Source organism: Myotis myotis, unplaced genomic scaffold (assembly GCF_014108235.1).
Source record: "Myotis myotis isolate mMyoMyo1 unplaced genomic scaffold, mMyoMyo1.p scaffold_m19_p_6, whole genome shotgun sequence".
NCBI classification, from domain to species: Eukaryota; Metazoa; Chordata; class Mammalia; order Chiroptera; family Vespertilionidae; genus Myotis; species Myotis myotis.
The window spans coordinates 78,007,146-78,028,987 of NW_023416368.1; the positions used below are offsets into that span (position 1 = coordinate 78,007,146).

General features: G+C 57.8%; 1 protein-coding gene across 2 annotated transcripts; it reads left to right on the plus strand.

The window, feature by feature from the left end:
- Positions 1–954: 954 nt before the first annotated feature.
- ABCA7 (ATP binding cassette subfamily A member 7) lies at positions 955–20,820 on the plus strand. Of its 2 annotated transcripts, none has more exons than XM_036315027.1 (46): positions 955–1,150; positions 1,238–1,331; positions 1,508–1,649; positions 1,737–1,870; positions 1,988–2,064; positions 2,395–2,475; positions 2,710–2,914; positions 2,995–3,122; positions 3,293–3,409; positions 3,629–3,796; positions 3,953–4,170; positions 4,772–4,948; positions 5,298–5,520; positions 5,656–5,877; positions 5,958–6,159; positions 6,411–6,521; positions 6,735–6,906; positions 7,709–7,840; positions 7,940–8,079; positions 8,314–8,451; positions 9,921–10,105; positions 10,196–10,268; positions 10,585–10,787; positions 10,983–11,043; positions 11,208–11,312; positions 11,397–11,551; positions 11,741–11,865; positions 11,944–12,042; positions 12,228–12,515; positions 12,722–12,754; positions 12,874–13,051; positions 13,138–13,307; positions 13,580–13,757; positions 13,982–14,097; positions 14,399–14,543; positions 14,631–14,754; positions 15,108–15,237; positions 15,310–15,430; positions 15,505–15,567; positions 16,396–16,502; positions 16,689–16,830; positions 18,874–19,008; positions 19,098–19,201; positions 19,525–19,617; positions 20,197–20,437; positions 20,544–20,820. In XM_036315027.1, exons 1-46 carry the CDS (start codon positions 1,085–1,087, stop codon positions 20,697–20,699), a joined length of 6,477 nt encoding a protein of 2,158 aa, XP_036170920.1. In that variant the 5' UTR covers positions 955–1,084; the 3' UTR covers positions 20,700–20,820. The 2 variants fall into 2 exon arrangements, with proteins under 2 accessions (XP_036170920.1, XP_036170918.1); XM_036315025.1 differs by having other exon boundaries at positions 1,085–1,150; positions 14,375–14,543.
- The last annotated feature ends 1,022 nt before the right edge of the window (positions 20,821–21,842 follow it).

Sequence of the window (21,842 nt, forward strand, 5' to 3'; positions counted from 1 at the left end):
GGTAGAGCGAAGGCGGCTGACGCTGGGGGCTGGGACGGTGAGAGGGTCCCGGGAGAGAGGAAGCCCCAGGAGGGTGCGGGTGTGGGGATGGGTGGTACGGAGGCAGGTTCCCTGGGAACTAGGGGGTGCGGGCGGAGTCCAGGCTCTCACTCACCTTTGATCCCTGCGGATGAGTATTAGGGGACGGCAGAATTTGCCATTAATTTTTAAGGGGAAGTTTGGGCATTAGACTCACCTGAGAGGGGCGTGGCCAACGTACACCTGCAGCCCCTTTCCTCGTTGGAACCCCTCCACACCTGCCCCCGCTGTACCAATGGAGAAACGGAGGCCGCTCCCCCAGGTCCCGCTTTAGGTAAAGGAGCGTTCTAGAGTGAGGGTGGGAGGTACACCTGCAGCCCCTTTGTATGTGAGCTGTGGCCACTCCCTGTCCTCCTGGCGACCTCAGTTTCCCCATCTGCACAGCAAGTGATGGGGTCAGGATCACTGGTTCCAGGAGCCTCCATCACTGTCCCTTCTCCTAGATCTTGGGGGGTCTCCTGAGCGATAAATAATACGTGAGGGGTAGGTAGAGCGGGGATCCGCCTCCCGCTGGATGACTGCCTGTCTCTGGGCTCCTGACTTGCCCCCTCTTCCAGCCAGGCGTGTGAATGTTCACAGTAAATACTTTGCTATTATCCTTGGGGAAGAGGAGGGGGATCCTTCCCCTGGTCAAGGATAAGATTGGAGGCCAGGATCTGGAGGTCCCCAAGTGGGCTTAGGGTAGAGCCTGGTGATGAAAGAGTTACGCTAAGGCCCCTCCCCCAATAATTAGTTGCTAGCCTTTTCCACCCGCACTACAGGGAGTGACAGCCCTGGCAACCAATCAGATGTAAGGATGACTTCAGGCAGGGCTCCCATTGGTTCCCTTCGGGGAGTAAGCACTTTAATAAGTGCTTACTGTTTGCCTAGCTCTAAGCAGATGTCCAGAAAATTCTGCACAATGGGATAGAGAAATGAAGTTCCGAGAGGGACAGGGAGTTGCCCGCAGCTGCACAGCACATTCTTCAGTCTGACCCCGCGGTCCTGTCTCCTGTCTATTTCCACCATGGCCTTCTGGACACAGCTGATGCTGCTGCTTTGGAAGAATTTCCTGTATCGCAAGAGACAGCCGGTAACGCCCAGGCGTTTGGGACAGGTTGGGCACGGCCCAAGCGCTCCCCACTGTTCCCCACTGTCCTGCTTGTTCTCTCTACCCCAGATCCAGCTCCTGGTGGAGTTGTTGTGGCCTCTCTTCCTCTTCTTTATCCTGGTGGCCGTCCGCTCTTCCCACCCCCCGTTGGAGCAGCATGAATGTAAGCCCCCTCCAGGGTCCAGGTGCTTTCGTAGCGGGGGAGGCAAGGGAGTCACCCTATGCACAGGGGCCCCAGTGAGCAAACGCCAGAGAGCACAGACCCAGCACCCAATAAATGGCTGAGTGGGATCATGGTGAAGACTCTGACAAGGCCCGTAACACCTGGCATTCCCGCAGGCCACTTCCCCAGCAAGCCGCTGCCCTCTGCAGGCACCGTACCCTGGCTCCAGGGTCTCATCTGCAACCTGAACAACACCTGCTTCCCTCGGCACACGCCCAGTGAGGAGCCAGGTGTCCTCAACAACTTTAATGACTCCCTGTGAGCAAGCGCTGTGGGTCCGGAGGCCACTGGTGGGTGCGGGGATGCCCACTGAGCCCCTGCTTCCCGCCCTCTCTGTGTCCCCAGGGTCTCCCGGCTCCTGGCAGATGTCCGTGCTATGCTGGGGAGCCCCAGGGCCCACAGGATGCTGGCCAGCCTGGGGAAGCTGATACCCAAGTTAAGGACTGCACTAGGAGCAAGTGGGAGGCCAGAGTCTTCTGGTAGGTGGTGGTGAGCTTGGAGCTTCCACCTGCCTGCCTGGCTGTGAAATGGGCACAGGTGGTGATGTTTCAGGCTAAACATTGCCTAACCCTGTGCTTCCTGTGTGCCTCCTACAGTCTGGCCCCAGTCAAGTGATCAGCTGCAGGAGAGACCATCCCTGGCTACTGAGCTGCTGGGAACACTGCTGCGAGGGGTGAGGTGGGGCTGGGTGAAATGACTCTGAGACCCTGATCTCAGGAAGTCTCAGCACTGCCCCATTCAGGCCGGGTGACTCCCTCCCAGGGCAGTTGATTCCAGCCTCCGGGCTTTTGTCTGGTCTGTCCCTGGAACCTGGACAGGCTGTGTCTGGCATGGTGGTGGACTCTAGGCTTTGAGACCTTGAGCAAGTCCAAGTGCCTCTTGGAGCCTCAGTTTCCCCATTTATAAAATGGGGTCTGTACCCGTAGTATAAGCTGCCTGGCAAAGTGCCCTCTTGGTGAGACCTCAAACAAGGTCATTGTCACCCTGTTATCTTTCTTCCCAGGAGTCCCTGAGGTCTCTGCTAGACCAAGCCCAAGAGTCAGTGGGCAGCATTGTGGAAGCAGCAGGGGACTTGGCCCAGCAAGTAAGAGGCCCCTCATCCTCCACCCCATGCCGGAAACTAGAGGGGCAGGCTGCCAGATGGGGAGGTGACAGGGTAGTCCTGGGTACTCACCTTGAGTAAGATTTTTTGGGGGGAATTTGGGCAGAAAGAGAGGGAGAAGGTGCTCCTGGTGGGATGTCCTGCCCTGGTTAAGGATTGGCAGTGGGACTGTGCTGGAGGGAGGACTGCCAGCACCCTCTGGTGACCTCTCTCCAGCTCCTGGTGCTGCCCAGCCTGGCAGAGCTTCAGGCACTACTGCGGAGACCCCGGCAGACAGATGGCCCCCTGGAAGCAGTGTTAGAAGCCTTCTGTGGGGACAAGGGGCCTAGAGTCCCTAGGAGGCCCTCCCTCAACAGGTATGAGGCCAGTGACCCGGAGGAGGTGGTGATGCAGGAGCCAGCCCTACCTGACCATGGCCTGAGTGAGTGATTGACCTTGGCTGCCCAGTTTGGGAAGTGGAGTGTGGGTGTGGGGGCATGGCCTCATGGCACCTCTGACCAGGCCCTGCCTGTGCTGAGATGATGGGGATCCTGGACATGCAGCTGCTCTGGAGGCGCCTGAAGCCACTGGTTCTGGGGAAACTGCTGTTTGCACCTGACACGCCCTTCACTCGGCAGCTCATGGCACAGGTTAGGGTAGGAGGGGTCCCTGGTCCCTTCCTCAGCTCAGGGGATGAGGGCCAGGCCTGAGAGAAGGATGGAACAAAGTGGAGGAGAAAGAAGTGGACAGGGGTCCTCTGTCAGAAGACGGGTCGTGAATGGGTGAGCATGGCATTGATCTGGGCTCCTGCCTCCCCCAGGTGAACCGGACCTTCCAGGAGCTGACTGTATTGAAGGATCTCCAGGAGGTGTGGGGGGTGCTGGGACCCCAGCTCTTCAACTTCCTGAATGACAGTGCAAATATAGCCATGCTGCAGGTGGGCCCAGAACGGAGGGTGGCAGAGTTATCTACAGCCTGCCCGGTCTTATCACCCCCTGCTGAGAATTAGGGCAAAAGGCAGGTCAGGGCCTCCTGGGCAGGGGTGTGGAGGTGCGATGTGACCTCCATGTTGAGGACAGGCCCCAGGGATGGGAAGAGGGGTAACAAGACAAGGAGTGCCCCGTGCAGACCGCCATGTTCCCTTGCCATTCCCCAGAGGCTCCTGCAAATTCAGAACAAAGGAAAGAGGCAGCCAGGACCCAGAGGCCTGCACCAGGAGGAGGCTCTTCAAGCCTTTCTGGATCCCTCTAGCGGTGGCTATAACTGGCAGGAAGCTTATGCAGATGTGGAGCTTCTGGTGGGCATACTGGGCCGTGCTATGGAGGTGAGAGGCCATCCACTTGGGAATGGGGAGAGCTAGCCTGTCCTGTGGGGGGATCTGCTGGAGGGGTGGGCCCTGCCCTGGGAGAAAGCCCGGCTCAGCCCCAAGGTCCAGGACAGGACCAGGGCCCCTCTGACCCAGGCCTTGTACCCTCTCCAGTGCGTGAGCCTGGACAAGCTGGAGGCAGCACCCTCAGAGGCGGCCCTGGTAGAGCGGGCTCTGGAGCTGCTTGCCGAGCACCGCTTCTGGGCAGGGGTTGTCTTCCTGGGCCCCAATGATTCCCGGGATGAAGAGCTGCTCCGCGGCCCAGGCCACGTGCGCATCAAGATCCGCATGGACATTGACAATGTCGTCAAAACCAATAAGATCAGGGACAGGTGGGAGTGTGGCCATGTGTTGGAGTGGGACCAAGAGCATGATGGATGAGGCCAGGGCATTCGGCCCATCACTCATCCCCCATCACCCATTAGAGACCAGGCAGGCAGTGTCTGATTGATTCCTTAGACCAGCGGTTCTCAAACTGTGGGTCGCGACCCCTTTGGCGGTCGAACCACCCTTTCCCAGGGGTCGCCTAAGACCATCCTGCATATGAGATATTTACATTACAATTCATAACAGTAGCAACATTGCAGTTATGAAGTAGCAACGAAAATAATTTAATGGTTGGGTCACAACATGAGGAACTGTATTTAAAGGGCCAGAAGGTTGAGAACCACTCCCTTAGACCAATTGGGGGTCCATGGTTGGCGGGGCCTAGGTTGTGTAATGGGCCTGCTGAAGGGGTTGGTGGGTGGGCTTAATGCCTTGGCTTCTGTGGTACATGGGAGTGGGTGTTAGGACAATTGGGTGGCAGGCCCGGCCAGGCCTGTAGTTGATTGAGCCTGTGGATGTGGACAGAACTAAATTTGTAAAATGGGCACAGGGTGGAGGGTGGTGTTTCCAGCCAGTCCCTGCAGCCAACTACTGTGCTCCTTGCAGGTTTTGGGAACCTGGCCCGGACGCTGACCCCTTGACAGACCTGCGCTATGTGTGGGGTGGCTTCGTGTACCTGCAGGACCTGCTGGAGCATGCAGCAGTGCGTGTGCTCAGTGGCAATGCACCCCGTGCCAGCCTCTACCTGCAGCAGATGCCCTACCCGTGCTATGTGGATGACGGGTGAGTGCCCCCTCCCCACTCATTCGCCAGCTGCAGATACCAGGTCTCAGGTGGGAGCTGGTCTCCATTTGGAACATTCATGAAGTCAAGGCTGTGAATAGCTGGCTTAGGTGGGCCACCCCCAGAGACCTGTAGAGGAAGGAACAGGGACCCCTAAGGGTTTGGGGTCCCCTGGCACAGAGAGAATGTAGCCTATGCTGACGGCTGGGACCCTTAGGCTGAATGAAGGGTCCGAGGATAAGAGAGGACAAATGTTCATAGCTGCCTATGCCTTAGAATCGTGGGGCGGGAACCATAGTGTCAGATGGGGGCTGCACAGGGTCTCCAGCCTCCACCCCTGCTGCTCCAGGTTCCTGCGTGTGCTGAGCCAGTCGCTGCCACTCTTCCTGACACTGGCCTGGATCTACTCAGTGTCACTGACCGTGAAGGCCCTGGTGCGGGAGAAGGAGACGCGGCTGCGCTATACCATGCACGCCATGGGGCTCAGCCGTGCTGTGCTGTGGCTGGGCTGGTTCCTCAGCTGCCTTGGGCCCTTCCTTCTCAGCACTGCACTGCTGGTGATGGTGCTCAAGGTGGGGGTGCCATGTCTTCCTGGCTGCAGGGTGGGGGTGTGCACACAGAGGAGGGTAACCGCAGGAGGAGCCCTGTGCGGGTGCGTACCCCTGGGCAAACCTGGGTCTCATCCGAGTCCCCTCTGTCTCCTGCAGCTTGGGGACATCCTCCCCTATAGCCACCCAGTCGTACTCTTCTTGTTCTTGGCGGCCTTCGCTGTGGCCACGGTGGTCCAGAGCTTCTTGCTGAGCGTCTTCTTCTCCCAGGCCAACCTGGCAGCTGCCTGCGGGGGCCTCATGTACTTCGTGCTCTATCTGCCCTACGTGCTGTGCGTGGCCTGGAGGGACCAGCTGCCCGCGGGCGGCCGCGTGGCCATGGTGAGAGCTGGGCCGGGGTGAGGAGCAGGACGGTCGCCGCCTTCACTCTCTGACCCACCTGCCTCTGCCCCCACCCGCAGAGCATTCTGTCACCTGTGGCCTTTGGCTTTGGCTGTGAGAGCCTGGCGCTGCTGGAGGAGCAAGGCGAGGGCGCACAGTGGCACAACATGGGCACTGGGCCTGCAGCTGATGTCTTCAGCCTGGCCCAGGTCTCGGGCCTTCTGCTGCTGGATGCCGTGCTCTATGGTCTCACCACTTGGTACCTGGAGACTGTGTGCCCAGGTGGACTCTATGAGTAGGGACTCCTGACTGTGTTCCCCTGTACCAGGGAGGCTGGGCGGAGGGGCGGGTCTGCTCAGGATGGGACCTCCCAGGTGAGAGGGTGGGGCTTCCTGACACTTGCACCCAGGTGGCTGCATTTGAGGACAGCCTGGGGAAGGTGGGCGGGGTCTCCCAGTCACCTCCTTTCCTGGATGCCTGGAATCCTCCAGGGGAACGAGGCTCAAAGGATAACTGAGCACTGCTTCCCCCAGGGCAGTATGGGATCCCTGAACCATGGAACTTTCCCTTTCGGAGGAGCTACTGGTTTGGGCCTAGACCCCCCAAGAGTTCTGACCTGCCCCCAGCCTGGCAGGACCCACAGGGTGAGGAAACAAGCCTTACTAGCTGCTTCCCCAGCTGGACCCTAAGGCCCCTCCAAAACCCAATCAGATCCCCATCTCTGGACACCTTCAGCTCTCCGAATCCCTGGTGGCTTCCCTACCTCCCGTAAACTGGAGCCTGACAGGTCCCTGACTATACAGACAGGTTCTAATGGCTGCCCAAGGGCTCTGCCGCTGACTGCCCTCTTTCCCCAGAGCTGGTGGAGGAGGCCCCGTCCGGCCTGATTCCAGGGGTCTCCATACGGGGCCTAGAAAAGCGCTTTCCTGGCAACCCAACACCGGCCCTCTACGGGCTCAGCCTGGACTTCTACCAGAGCCACATCACCGCCTTCCTGGGCCCCAACGGTGCTGGCAAGACAACTACAATGTGAGTGGCCACACCCTTTTACCCCCCCTGGGCCTGTTTGCTTATCTGGTTAAAGTGAAAGGCATCTGGGGCCAGAAGGTTCCCATCTCTGCATTGGGAGTGTGATCCCCCCAGATCACTTTGGGTGCGTGATGGGCAGGTAACAAGTATTTCCTTTGATCCTCAGTTTCCCTCCTATAAAATAGAGATATAACTCCACCTTGGCCTGGGCATGCAATAGGTGCTCTATAGGGCGCGGCTACGGTGTTTTGGCCAGGTTCAAGCCTCCGACTAACGAAAGGACGGGGGTCCTCTCATTGCCACTGCAAGTCCCAGCTGGAGGGCAGGGCCCTCCCAGCACAATCATAGCCAGCGGCTGTGGTTGTGGTTGTAAGCTTGATCCGATGGTCTGAACACGTGGCCCCACGTGCCTTGTGATAGAGTTTGGGTGCATGTAGTTAAGTGAGGTTGAAACTCACGAGAATGCTGTAAACAACTTGATCGCGCCCCTCCTCTGCCTCGTGGCATCTGCTATAAAATAAAGACACGGCTGTGGGCGCTGGCGCTGTCTCCTCATCAGGGAGCAGCGTCCCACCGAGACCCAGCTTTCATTCTCTTGTCTGTCTTTTCTAAGCCTTTCACCCCTTGACTCAGGGTCACTGAACCAGGCTGAGCTGGCATGGCACATCAGGCGCCCTGGGGCTGAGTCTGCCATGGCCGTGCCGGCTCACCACAGTGCTGCATACATGCTGGTGCCCCTTCTTTGGGGGCCTCAGTTTCCACTTCTGAAGGAACAGATGCTCTGAGACCCCTGCACCCCCAGGTCCATCCTGAGTGGCCTCTTTCCACCCACTGCTGGCTCCGCCTATGTCCTGGGCCATAACGTCCAGTCCGGCATGGCAGCCATCCGGCCCCACCTGGGCGTCTGCCCTCAGTACAATGTGCTGTTTGACATGTGAGTCCTGAGAGGCCTGGGGTACAACGGAGGGAGGGGCTGGGTGTCCTCTAAGACCCCGCCTGCTATGGTGGCCACTGTTTTTGCCTGTGGCTGCAGGCTGACTGTGGACGAGCACATCTGGTTCTACGGTCGGTTGAAGGGTCTGAGTGCGGCTGCCGTGGGCCCAGAGCAGGACCTTCTGCTGCGGGATGTAGGGCTTGTCCCCAAGCGGCACGCACAGACACGCCACCTCTCAGGTGAGCCCAGCCTGGGGAGGGGCCTCCAGGTCCAGGTCCGGTGGGTGGAGATGAGACTGGAGAGGGGGTTGGGACTTTAGCCAAAGGTAGTAGGCAGCCAGAGGAGATCTGGGGCACCCAGAGTAAGCCAGGTGCTGAGGTCAAGGAGGGTGAGGAACGGGGCATGGAAAGGGGAGGCAGCCCTGTTCAAGACTGGGGGGTCCCGCTGAAATCCAGGCCCTTGTCCCCGCCCAGGAGGGATGCAACGAAAGCTGTCAGTGGCCATTGCTTTTGTGGGTGGCTCCCGAGTCGTTATCCTGGATGAGCCTACAGCTGGTGTGGACCCTGCTTCCCGTCGCAGCATTTGGGAGCTGCTGCTTAAATACCGGGAAGGTAAAAGTTGGGGGCAGCACAGGTTCTCCTGGATTCTGCTTGAGGGGCCAGAAAAGGTTTCTGGTTGTTCTCTGCGGGTTGCCGCTTGAAGTGGTTTGTTTGTTCTTTGTTTTGTTTTGTTTTGTTTTTAATATATTTTTTATTGATTAAGATATTACATATGTGTCCTTATCCCCACATTATCCGCACCCCCCCGCTCATGCCCTCACCCCCACCCCCGTTTGTTTGTTTTTAATATACTTTTATTGACCCCGGAGAGGAAAGGAGAGGGAGAGAGAGGTAGAAACATCAATGATGAGTCATTGATCAGCTGCCTCCTGCACCGCACCCCCCCCACTGGGGATCGAGCCCACAACCTGGGAATGTGCCCTTGACCAGAATCGAACCTAGGACCTTTCAGTCCGCAGGTCAACACTCTATGCACTGAGCCAAACCGGCCAGGGCAAGGGTGCGAAGTTTTAACTGGATATCTTCAAAGGCTCTGCCGACTGGGAAACTAGCTTGACTAAAAAACAGGAGAGGAACATTTGAGTCCTTGTTCCCTGGCAAGCTCTCTGGCATATATCCTCAGTTTGGCTCAAATAAAGGCTTATAAAAATTCTCACAAAATCCCTGGCTGCTTTGGCTCAGTGGATAGAGCATCGGCCTGAGGACTGAAGGGTCCCGGGTTCAATTCTGGTCAAGGGCACATGCCTGGGTTTCGGGCTTGATCCCCAGTAGGGGTGCGCAGGCAGCTGATCAATGATTCTCATCATTGATGTTTCAATCTCTCTCTCCCTCTCCCTTCTTCTCTGAAATCAATAAAAATATATATATTTTTTAAAAAGGTTTCTGACAAGGAGAAAAGGCTTCTCAGGAGGAAGTGTTAGGGAGGTAGTTTTTTTATTTGTTTTGTTTTTAAATGTTTTTATTAATGCTTTTAGAGAGAGGAAGGGAGAGGATGAGAGAGATAGAAACATCAATGATGAGAGAGGATCGTTGATCGGCTGCCTTCTACATGCCCCACACTGGGGATCAAGCCCACAACCCAGCATGTACCCTGATCGGGCATTGGTTCATAGGTCGACGCTCAACCACTGAGCCTTGCTGGCGGACAGGGATGGTTTTTTTTTTTTAACTTTTTTTTTTTTTTTAAATATATTTTATTGATTTTTTACAGAGAGGAAGGGAGAGGGATAGAGAGTTAGAAACATCGATGAGAGAGAAACATCGATCAGCTGCCTCCTGCACATCTCCTACTGGGGATGTGCCCGCAACCCAGGTATATGCCCTTGACCGGAATCGAACCTGGGACCCTTCAGTCCGCAGGCCGACGCTCTATCCACTGAGCCAAACCGGTTCCGGCGGGATGGGTTTTGAGATATGAGTAGGAGTTTGCCACATGAGGCAGGCAATTCTTGTCAGAGGCTACAACATAGGCAAAGACCGGATGCCCTGATGATACATGTATGTTGGGTTTCTATGCCCAGGTCACACACTGATCCTTTCTACCCACCACCTGGATGAGGCAGAGCTACTGGGAGACCGAATAGCAGTGGTGGCAGGGGGCCGCCTACGCTGCTGTGGCTCCCCACTCTTCCTGCGCCGTCGCTTGGGATCTGGCTACTACCTGAGGCTGGCGAAGGGTCCCCAGTCCCTGGCCACCAGCACAAAGGTAAGGGCTGGGGCTGACCTTCGACCCCCAACCCCTGATGGCTCTATCCAGCCCCAAAGGCCATGTCAATTGGTGCCCCTCTGCCTGCAGGGTGACACTGACTTGAAGGACAGCGTGGATGCCAGGCAGGAGAGGGAGCTGGGCAGTCATGGCAGCAGGGCTGGTGAGGCCCGGGGTAGGAGAACCAGAGGGAGGGGCCGGTGGGTGGCAGTGGCTTGGTTCAGGGCAACAGGGCTTTATGACCCCAGACTGGACCCCTGACCCTGGGCTGAGCCCAGAAACCTACCTCTGACCTCTGACCTTGGGTGCACTCCAGCTCTGATCCCAGATCAAATCCTGCCCTCAGGTGCTTAACCCTGACCTCCTCTGTCCACAGGCTCAGTCCCTTGTGAGTCACCCAAGTCCCTTCCCCAGGGAGGCTGGGATGAGACGGGTGAGGCAGGAGCCAGGGCCCCTGATACGCACCCCTGCTCACCCAGGTACACCCCGGCTGCTGGCAGTGGTGCAGCACCAGGTGCCCGGGGCACGGGTGGTCGAGGACCTATCGCATGAGCTGCTGCTGGTGCTGCCCTATGAGGGAGCCCTGGATGGCAGCTTCGCCAAGCTCTTCCATGAGCTGGACCAGCGACTGGGGGAGCTGGGGCTGACCGGCTATGGCATCTCCGACACCAGCCTCGAGGAGGTGCGGCTGCTGGGGGAGGGCTGCCTGGATTGAGGAGGAGTCTGATCTACAGCAAGCACTCCAGGGAGGAGGCAGGGCCCTGGTGGATGCCTGGAGACTTGGAGTCCCTTGGAGAAACTGAGGATTGGAGGGGGTTGAGTCCCTGGCTCCCTCCTGTGGATCCTCAGGCTTTGAGCCCCTATTCTGTCTCCCCAGATCTTCCTGAAGGTGGTAGAAGACTGTGCTGTGGACACAGACCCAGAGGGTGCGGCTGCAGGTCTCTGTCCTAGACCCCTAACACTGGCCCAGAGTTGGACCTCACTTTATACCAAGTCCAAATTCCTGGCTGAGTCTGGCCCAAGGCATGACCCTGACCTCCATCTCTGACTCCTGAATCCCTTCATCTGTGCCCCCTGACCTGGTCCCCTGGTGGTCCCACAGATGGTCGCCTCAGACAACACCCCCGTGTAGGCGTTACTCAACCAAAGGTGACCCAGGGGCTCAGGATTCTGCCAGAGGAGTCAGCCCTGGAGGATAGGGACCTGGGTGAGTTGCCCCACCCTGACCCCGTGGCACCATGGCCTCTTCCAGTCCCCATAGCACGAACACTTGACCCTCCCATCCCCACAGCTGGCTCTGCCCCAGAGACACAGGCCCTGCAGGTCTCTGGGCCGGACATCGTGGGCCGGGTACAGGGCTGGACACTGACCTGCCAGCAGCTCCGAGCCCTGCTTCTCAAGCGCTTTCTGCTTGCCTCCCGTAGCCGCCGTGGTCTGTTCTCACAGGTGAAAGGGGATGGACACTAGGGAGGATACTCGGCCTAATTCAACTGCCTAACCCCAGGCATATCTCCTGCCCTGCACGCCTTTATTGAAAGCACTGGGGAGCCACGGATGGTTGTAGAGTGGGAGCAGGAAAAGGTGTGGCGAGACTGGCGGGTAGGTGGGGAGGGCAGCTAATGGCCGGTCCTTCAGATCCTGCTGCCTGCCCTGTTTGTGGTCCTGGCTTTGATGTTCAGCCTCATCGTGCCGCCTTTCCAGTACTACCCAGCTCTGCAGCTCAGTCCCAGCATGTATGGCGCCCAGGTATCCTTCTTCAGGTTGGTGCAGAGAAGAGGGAGCTGGTGGTGGGAGGACCAGGGACCATGGATGCAGCCCTGACCCAGCACCCCCCACAGTGAGGATGCTTCAGGGAGTCCCGAGGGGGCCCGCCTGCTGGAGGCACTGCTGGAGGAGGCAGGATTGGAGAACCCCTACTTGCATAACAGCTCCCAAAAGTGAGTTCCTCAGCCAGGACCTAGCTCTTTTCTAGCCTTGGCTTCCCTATCTGGGCTCTGGCCAGTGGGCTCAGGGGTGCCCGGGTCCCAAGCAGGCACCCTATATGCCTTCTTGGGACCTGGGAACCTCCATGTTCCGGCCCCCCCTGGAAGCTGCATGCCCACAGTTCTGCCCCGTTCCACAGGCCCCCCAAGTGTATGCAGCCCACCGTCTGCTGGTTCTCCGTGCCCAAGATTCCCACAGAAGTGGCGGAGGTCTTGGCCAGTGGCAACTGGACCCCGGAATTTCCATCCCCTGCCTGCCAGTGCAGCCAGGCTGGCACCCGCCACCTGCTTCCCAACTGCCCAGCTGCAGCCGGTGGCCCCCCACCACCTCAGGCTCTGACTGACTCGGGCGAAATTGTGCAGAACCTGACGGGCCGGAACCTGTCTGACTTTCTGGTCAAGACCTACCCACGCCTAGTGCACCAGGGGTGAGCAGCAGGAGGACTTGGTGTGCCTGGCTGTTGTGTGGGTCCTCAGGTCAAGGAGGTAGTCTGGTCCACAGGGAGGTCAGGGTGGACGCCTGGGCTTGAGTGCCCTCCCTGCCCAACCCCCTTTTCGCTGTCTCACCAGACCCTCCAGCATCTTGCACTCTGTCTCACTCACATCTCTGTCTTTTTGTCTGTCTCTCTCTCAGCCTGAAGACTAAGAAATGGGTGGATGAGGTCAGGTGAGGAGGGGCCTCTGCCTTGGGTTCCCTTCCTACATCCGTGTCGTTCCACTCGTGGGCTCTCCCATTCCATTCTTGCTGGCCCTCAGCTGCCCCTCCCTGCCCCCAATGTCCCATAGGTACGGGGGCATCTCCTTGGGGGCCCCAGATGTGGGCCTACCCTCAGGGCGTGAGGTGGGGCGCTCACTGGAGGTGCTGCGTGTGCTGCTGAGCCCCCAACCTGGTGGGGCCGTCGACCGCTTTCTGAACAACCTCATAGCATGGGCTCATGGCCTGGATGCTCAGCACAGCCTCAAGGTGGGAACTGGGGGTAGTGGACAGGTGGCTAGTGGGGGCAGGGCTGACTTTGTCACCCTTAACCCTCGGCCTTGACCCCATCTTAGATCTGGTTCAACAACAAGGGCTGGCATGCCATGGTGGCCTTTGTCAACCGAGCCCACAATGCACTCCTACATGCCCGCCTGCCACCAGGCCCCACCCGCCATGCTCACAGTATCACCACACTCAACCACCCCCTGAACCTCACTAAGGAGCAGCTATCTAAGGCCACCCTGTGAGTCTTTCTGCCCTGCATATTCTCTCCCGCCTCAGTTTCCCTGTTAATTTTGGGTGATGGGAGGAGTTCAGGGGGAGCTCAAGTCTCCCCCAATGGCCCATGTGTACTCATCACATAAACCTTTATCTTACTGGAGACTTGTGAAACCTCTCCCTGCCAAATGACCCAGCCACCCTCATCCCAAAATGGCTGGAACCGGCCCTGTGGATCTTGGTTCCATCAGTGGAATGCAGCTCTGCCCTGAGCAGCTCATGTGCCTCTGCCCCCAGGATGGCCTCCTCAGTGGACGTGCTTGTCTCCATCTGCGTGGTCTTCGCCATGTCCTTCATCCCGGCCAGTTTCATCCTTGTCCTCATTGAGGAGCGTGTCACCAGAGCCAAACACCTGCAGTTCATGGGGGGCCTATCCCCCACTCTTTACTGGCTTGGCAACTTTCTCTGGGACATGGTGCGGGGACTCCCCAGAGGGGTGGGGGCCCAGCTGCTGCTATTTCCCTTCTGGCCCCTCTGGGCAGGGACTTGTCCAGGATGCCTGGGGTGAAGTTTTGGGGATTGTGGGACTTCATGTCCTGATACCGAGAAGAATGCAGAGAGGTTAGGGTGGGTTACAGGGCTAAGGATGGCAGCTCCCAACCCTGCACACTGATGGAGTAACTGCCGTCTCCTATGCAGTGTAACTACTTGGTGCCAGCATGCATCGTGGTGCTCATATTTCTGGCCTTTCAGCGGAAGGCATATGTGTCCCCTGCCAACCTGCCTGCCCTCCTGCTATTGCTAATACTATATGGGTGAGGCCCCCAGACCCTCAGGGCCTGTTCTTACTGACCACACCCCCTCCCCCAATACTGCTGAGGGAAATGGGACTCTGCAGTAGCTCCCAAGGAGAAGAAAGAATATGGGGTCTGAGGTAACTCCAAGTGAGATCTTATTCAGTGGGGTGTCAGAGTGGCCTTAAAAGCTCATCTTGTCCCAACTCATATTAATAAAGGTCTACAATGCAGACTATGGGAGGGAAGATATGTATTCCTCTCAGGGCTACTCAGCCCCCATCTGTGTGGTTACCAGGCAACTCCTGTTGCTTCCCTGCAGCTGGTCGATCACACCACTCATGTATCCAGCCTCCTTCTTCTTCTCTGTGCCCAGCACGGCCTACGTGGTGCTCACCTGCATCAACCTATTTATTGGCATCAATGGCAGCATGGCCACCTTTGTGCTTGAGCTCTTCTCTGATCAGGTGGGACTCTGCAAGGCTAGGCCTCAGGCTGGGGTGGGGCTGGGGCCTTGGCCTCTGACCCACCTCCTCCTTCCTGCCCCTGAGCAGAAACTGCAGAATGTGAGCCGGATCCTGAAACAGGTTTTCCTTATCTTCCCCCACTTCTGCTTGGGTCGGGGGCTCATCGATATGGTGAGGAATCAGGCCATGGCTGATGCCTTTGAGCTCTTAGGTGAGAACTTTCCTCCAGGTGGGGAGTGTCAGCCAAGAATCAGTTATACAGGGTAAGGATAAACAGCAGACCCCAGGAAGAGAGTTGGAGGGCTGAGGTGGCCCCAAGTTTGGCTCAAGTTAGAGATTCAGAAAAGCAGCCACAAAAGCTAATTCCATCTTGGGTTATATCACAAGAAGTCTAAAGCCCTAAATAAGGGAGGTGGTGATATCATTGTTTTCTATAACAATTAGACCCCAATTGAGTGGCCTAACCAGTTTCTGACCCCTTAAGAACTGAAGGTGACTTAGATGAAAAGGGGCTCAGAAGCCAAGCCCCTCCAAGGACCCAGTCTCTCCTTCCTTTTCCCACAGGAGATGGGCGGTTCCAGTCGCCCCTGCACTGGGAGGTGGTTGGCAAGAACCTCTTGGCCATGGTGGTACAGGGGCCCCTCTTCCTCCTCTTTACAGTTTTGCTGCAGCACCGCACCCGCCTCCTGCCACAGTCAGTGGGGACCAGGGAAGGGTGGCAGGGGCTGGGGTCCAGCTTTGGGCCCACTGATGTCTCTGTTCTTAGACCCAAGCTGAGACCACTGCTTCCACTGGGAAAGGAGGATGAGGATGTGGCTCGGGAGCGGGAGCGGGTGGTTGAAGGGGCCACCCAGGGCGACGTGTTGGTGCTGCGGGACCTAACCAAGGTGGGTGCAGAGTGCTAGGTGGGGGGGCTCCCATTGGCCCACTCACATTTCTCAGGGTCCTGCACTTCTCCCAGGTGTACCCCTGGCAGAAGATACCAGCTGTTGACCGTCTATGCTTGGGGATCCCCCCCGGTGAGGTGAGTCCAGAATAGAGGTCCTGGTGCAGGTGCAGTGAGAGATTGCCCTACTGTGCACCCACTGCCATTGATTGATTGATTGATTGATTGATTGATTTCAGAGAGGAAAGGAGAGAGAGAGAAACATCAGTGATGAGAGAGAATCATTGATTGACTGCCTTCTGAATGCCCCCTACTGAGGATTGAGCCCAAAACCTGGGCATGTGCCCCGACCGGGAATGAAACCGTGACCTTCTGGTTCATAGTTGACGCTTAACCGCTGAGCCACACTGGCTGGGCCCCACTGCCCTTTATTGAATACCTACCTATTGAGCTCAACACTTGAGCTCCTATTTTGAGCCAACAAACTCTCATTAAACTCCTACTGCATGCTTACATTTATTGAACCCTCCTGTGTGCAATAAGGTATTAGTAAGCCCCTACTGAGGACAAGCATATTCATTATTGAGCACCTATCGGGTGTCCACACATGTGCCAGGAACCGTTATGAAGTAATTACTGTGTGCTAGCCAACCTCTCCGCCTTGGGCTGACTGTGCACCCAGCCTGAGTACTCCCCATATGGCAGGAAATATTTGGAAATCTTGTGCCCTCTATGAATGGACAATTGCTGTAGGACGCCTACTGTGCTCCAGGATTGATTAAACACATCCCATGTGCCAACAACCCTTGTTTGCTAGCAAAAGCCTCTGCCTCCCCACACACTCAGGAGTTTCCCTTGCTCACAGCCCAACACACAGAAACTTAGAAATTCACCCAGAATCAGAAGTGCTGGGACACAGGGAATGAGGCCTTGCTTGTCGAACTCCCTCTGTGGGTGCCATTGCAGTGTTTTGGGCTGCTGGGCGTGAATGGAGCAGGGAAGACATCCACATTTCGCATGGTGACTGGGGACATACTGCCCAGCAGCGGCGAGGTCATACTGGCAGGCCACAGGTAAGGGGCTTCTGGGTAGGGGTGGGGCAGGCTGTGAGCCTCCACACCCCCAAACATGGACAGGGTGGGCCCGGAGACACCCTTTTCCCTTAACAGAGTGGTCTTGGGTGGTGAATGAGACCCCTGTTTGCCCCAGCATGCCTGGGGCCTAGCCAGTTCCCTGAGCCCCTTGTCCTCTATCTTCAGCGTGACTCAGGAACCAGCCGCAGCGCTCTGTCGCACGGGCTACTGTCCTCAGTCGGATGCCATCTTTGAGCTGCTGACAGGCCGGGAGCACGTGGAGCTGTTTGCACGTCTGCGTGGTATCCCCGAGGCCAAGATTGTCGAGGTGACCGCTGCCCCTTATTCTACTGGGACCTCTGGTTCCCTGCCCACACTGGCTCTGCTTGGCCATGCCTGGAGCCCAGGTCCACTGGCCCTCTCTCTCCTCCCCCAGCTCCTACATCCGTGTGGGTCTACTGTGCTTTCCACTGTCATCCAAGCTGCATCTGCCACCTCCCTGCTCTGGGATGCCCCCCCCCCCCCCCCCCGCTGCTCAGAAGCTGCCCCTTCTCTCCTGTCTCCACTCTCCGTGACTCCACCTCTGACTGAGGACTTTGAGCCTTTCTGCCCCTGGGTCAGGTCCCATCTTTCATTCACTGTGGCCCCAACCCACGTGTCAGTCCCACCCTGTTCTCATTCTGGTCCTGCCCCCTTTATTGACCATTCCTATCCTCTCTCTGGTCCCGCCCTGAGGAGGTTCCACCCATTCACTGTGCTTCCCCCACCTGGTCCCACCCTCACTTTGGTCATCCAACATTCACTCTGATCCACCAAAGGCCCCCAACGCTCCCCCTACCCATTCACTCTCGTCCTGACCCCCCATACTCATTTTGGTCCCCTCCTTACATGGTTCCCCCCATTCTCACTGCTCACTTTTTTCAAAATTTATTTTAGAGAGAGAAACATTGGTTTGTTATTCTACTTATTTATGTACTCATTAGTTAATTCTTTTTTATTTAAGAGGAGAAAGTCTATTTTATTAATATTTGGATCCAGAACTGGTTGAGTATGAAATCTGGCATCGTAGGGCACAGTAACATGTACACAGTAGGCAATCAATAAATACCTGTCAGATGTGTACACGAAGGAATGAATACCTGGCAAGAATGAATCCACCTGCTACCACACCTACCCCCCTGAAGAATGACATTTTCCCATAGGCTTGGTGCACCACACTTCTCTGAAGTACGAGAGTGACCATTCCTTCCTCCCCCTTACCTGCCTTTGCCTGTCGAGTGTTTTGTGAGTTGTTCTTTTTTTTGTCATTCCTCACCTGAGTATATTTTTTTCAATGATTTTTAGAGAGAGTGGAAGGGAGGGGGAGATACAGAGAGAGAGAGAGAGACATTAATTGGTTGCCTCCTGGCTGGGGATCAAGCCTAAAATCCTGAGATACGTGTCCTTGACCAGAAGAGAACCAGCGACCCTTCAGTCTTCAGGCCAACGATCTAACCACTGAGCAACCGGCTAGTGTTTTAGGAGAAAGGTAGTTTTAGCACTCCATCCAACCCCCAGCAAACTGAGCCCAAACTAAACTTTCCAGCAAGCAGCGCACAATATACCAGCTATATAAACTAGGTACCTCTGTAACTACATGAAGAGAAGAAAAAATGTACCCAGCTAGAGACATTCCAAAAATCGGTGGGTGGATTTACCAGTTTTCTCTACCAACTCATTGGTTGATTCTTATGTATACCCAGACCAGGTATTGAACCCACAACCGTGGTTTATTGGGACGATGCTCTAACCAACTGAGCTACCTGGGTAGGACCCCATCTACTCAGTTCTCTCTGGTCCGCCCTGTTCTCTCTGGTCCCCCCCACACACTCTGATCCCTGCCACATACACGCGGGATCCCCCTGGCTCACACGGACCCACCACTCAGGCTCCCTCACCCACGTTAACTCTGGCCCCACCTGCTCACTCTGGTTCCCCCTCATTCACTCTGGTCTCCTCCTTACATTGGTCCCCCACTCACTCTGGTTACCTTGCTCACGCTGATCCTCCTGTTAACTTTGGCCCCACCCTCATTCTGGCCCCCCCTGTTCATCTGCCCCCTCCCCCCCAGTTCGCTTTAGCCCTCCTGGCTCACTCTGGTCCCCCCTGCTCACTTGGGTCCCCACACTTACTCTGGTCCTACCTGCTTACCCTGGTCCCTCCACATTCACGCTGGCCCCCTTCTGACTCTGGTCCCCCACAATTACTCGCCCCCCCGCCCCCATGCTAACTCTGGCTCTCCGTGCTAACTGGCCTTCCCTGCTTACTCTGGCCCCCTCAACTTTAATTGGTCCTCCCACAGTCACACTTCCCCTCCCCTGCCTGCCCACAGACAGTAAGCTTGAGCCTGGCGAATCTGGGGCTCCAGCATTATGCCGACCAGCCCGTGGGTACCTACAGTGGCGGCTACAAGCGGAAACTGGCAACAGCTGTGGCCCTGGTGGGAGATCCGACGATGGTCTTTCTGGTGGGTGTGCACTGAGGCCTGGGTGAGGGTGGAGCGGGGCGGGGCGGGGCAGGGCCAGTCTTATTGAGTCTACCCCTGCCTCCTCCCAGGATGAGCCGACCACCGGCATGGACCCCAGTGCAAGGCGCTTCCTCTGGAACAGCCTCCTGGCTGTGGTGCGGAAGGGCCGCTCCGTGGTGCTCACCTCGCACAGGTGGGCCCTGCGTGAGTCGGGGCTGTGGGTCAGGGTGTCTAGTCACCCTTCCCCAACCCCCACAACTCCCCACCTTCACCCCCCCCACCCCCCCATCCAGGCTCTGGGGAGCGAGGCAGACCCCAGTGAGAGGCTGTCACTCAGGGCTTAGGGCTACACGGGATGGGTGGTCCTGACCCTGGGGCGGGTGTGAGGACACGGGGCAAACCCGGGAACTGAGCGGTCTGGGCCCAGCTGCACGTGTTCAGAGTGGAAGCCTGGCCCTGGCCGGGAGGGTGGGTGGTCTGGGCCCGGCCGGAGCTCACAGCACTTGGCCCTGACAGCATGGAGGAGTGTGAGGCACTCTGCACACGCCTGGCCATCATGGTGAATGGGCGGTTCCACTGCCTGGGGAGCCCGCAGCACCTCAAGGGCAGGTGAGCTGGGCCAGCCCTCAAGGGCTGGTGTTGGGGCAGGAAGAGGCTAGAGGAGGGTGGGGCCAGGAGAGAGACTAAGGTTAGGGCTGGCTTGGCTCTAACAGGTGAGGAGCTGAGGGTCATGGACTGTCCAGGGGAGATGTTGAGGGGGCATGTCAGGGCCAGGTGGGCTGGAGTCTTATGGGTAAGGGTGGGCCCATGGGTTGAGGTTGAGGAGGGTCAGGTGAGTAGGGGAGTCAGGTGGAGGTGGAGCCGTGGGAGAGGAAGGGTTGGAGAAGGGAATGAGCATTTTAACCCTTTGTACGCCACGAGCGTCTATAGACGCAGTGGGGATGCGTGGCAGTCAACTGGTTAAAGGACATGGAGGATCAGGGTTGGGGTCACGTGTGCTGGGTAGGGGGTCAAGAGGGGCCTGGCATTGAGGGTGGGGCCAGAAGAGAGGAGGAGGGTGGGATGGGTGGGCTGGGCTGTAGGTGTGTCCTCCCCCTCCCCCAACCTCCACAACTCCCGCCTTCACAATCCCCCATCCCCCATGACCTCCCACAACCCTCCCTTCACCACCACCTTCTTCACCACCAGATTCGGTGCCGGCCACACGCTGACCCTGCGAGTGCCCATGGGGAAGTCTGAGCCAGTGATGGCCTTCGTGGCAGCTGCGTTCCCAGGGGCTGAGCTGCGGGAGGCTCACGGAAGTCGCCTGCGCTTCCAGCTGCCACCAGGGGGGCGCTGCACCCTAGCGCATGTCTTTGAAGAGCTGGCTGCACACGGGGCAGAGCAAGGCGTGGAGGACTTCTCAGTGAACCAGACCAAGCTGGAGGAGGTGCCCAAAGCGCCCGCCCGGGAGGGGCTGGAGGCCACGGTGGGGCTGGGGGCTGGGCTCTCAAGCTGACTTCCCCTCTTGTTCCCTCGGGCTACCCACCTGCTAGGTATTCCTGTACTTCTCTGAGAACCAGGGCAAGGAGGAGACCGAGGCGGATCACCAGGAAGCAGGCGTGGGGGTGGACCCTGGGTTAGGCCCACAGGTCCCCAAACTCCTCACCCGGTTCCTGGATGACCGCCACATGACGGAGACAGTGCTCTGAGCCTCCCTCCTCTGTGGGCCTGGAGGGAGGCCCTGGGAGTGACAAAGGCAGGACAGAGGGCCTGGAGCTGGCTCCCAGAGGGCCTGTTCTGCCGGAGGAAATAAAAAGAAGCTATCCTGTGGAACTGTGCACGTATGTCTGTGTGCTGGGCTGCACGTGTGTCCACAGATGGCTCTGTGCACTCATCTGGATCCAGCTGGAGTGTGTGCATGCATGGGCTTGTGGACACATGCAACTCATAGGGCACAGGCGAGAACCCAGCTCCAGCTGCCTGGGCCCCCAGCTGGGAAGGCGTCTGGTGGGCCTGGGAAGTGGGTTTCATGTGGGCTTCATAGAACCTGGACACTAGTCCCAGGGTCCCTAGTGCCCACGTGGGTCTGGTGCCTGAGGACAGTCCCAGTGAGTGCCTGGCCATGAAGTGGGCATGAGGCAGGGCGTGGGAATGTCCAGAGCAGCTTAGAGAAGTCCAGTGGGGGTGGGAGGGAAGCGGGCTGGGATATCGGGACCTCAGGCTTGCTGCCCAGGCCGGAAGCTCGCCAGCTAGCCAGTCTGCCCCTACCACCTGGTCTTGGCCCCTGGAGCAATGAGTGGTGGGCAGAAGGGACTTCTCAGCTGGGTGTGCAGATGGGCCTGGGCCTGGAGGCTGGGTTTGGCATAAGGAGCTGCAGCCCACATGCCCTGTGCCCAGGAGATCCACTCTTCCTGCCTGAGGTCAATGAGGGTTGGTGTTGGGTAAGGGAGTTGGGGGTTGGGGGGTGGGTCTCTGGAAGTGTGGGGGAGAGGACCCAGGCTGGGGAGGCTCCAAAAGAACAGGTGGTCATGGGGGAGGGGAAGGGGGTCCAGGGAGGGCAGAGGGAGGGAGGCGGGGTTCTGGACACATGGCTGATACCAGGATGTGAGGAGGTGCGGGGTGGCCTCAGGAGTGTCATCAGCCCCGCTACCCAGCATGTCCGCGATCAGCCTGTGTGTCCCTGGAAGGTAGGGTGGGGCATGGGGGTAGGGAGATGAGCCGAGGCCAGTGCAGACGCCAGGCTGAGGGAGTGACCTGCTATGCCCTGTGGAGCCCAGGCCCTGGGGCCTACGAAGGTGAGGGGTTGCCAGGGACATAGGGTGGGGACTGGAGGGAGGGTGTCTGTGTCCCAG

Excerpts from the sequence above, each read along its gene's own strand:
- ABCA7 (XM_036315025.1), top strand. The coding sequence starts at position 1,085 with ATGGCCTTCTGGACACAGCTGATGCTGCTGCTTTGGAAGAATTTCCTG. Across the intron at positions 7,841-7,939 it reads TACAATGTGCTGTTTGACAT|GCTGACTGTGGACGAGCACA; the intron begins GTGAGTCCTGAG and ends CTGTGGCTGCAG. Across the intron at positions 14,755-15,107 it reads TGATGCCTTTGAGCTCTTAG|GAGATGGGCGGTTCCAGTCG; the intron begins GTGAGAACTTTC and ends CTTTTCCCACAG.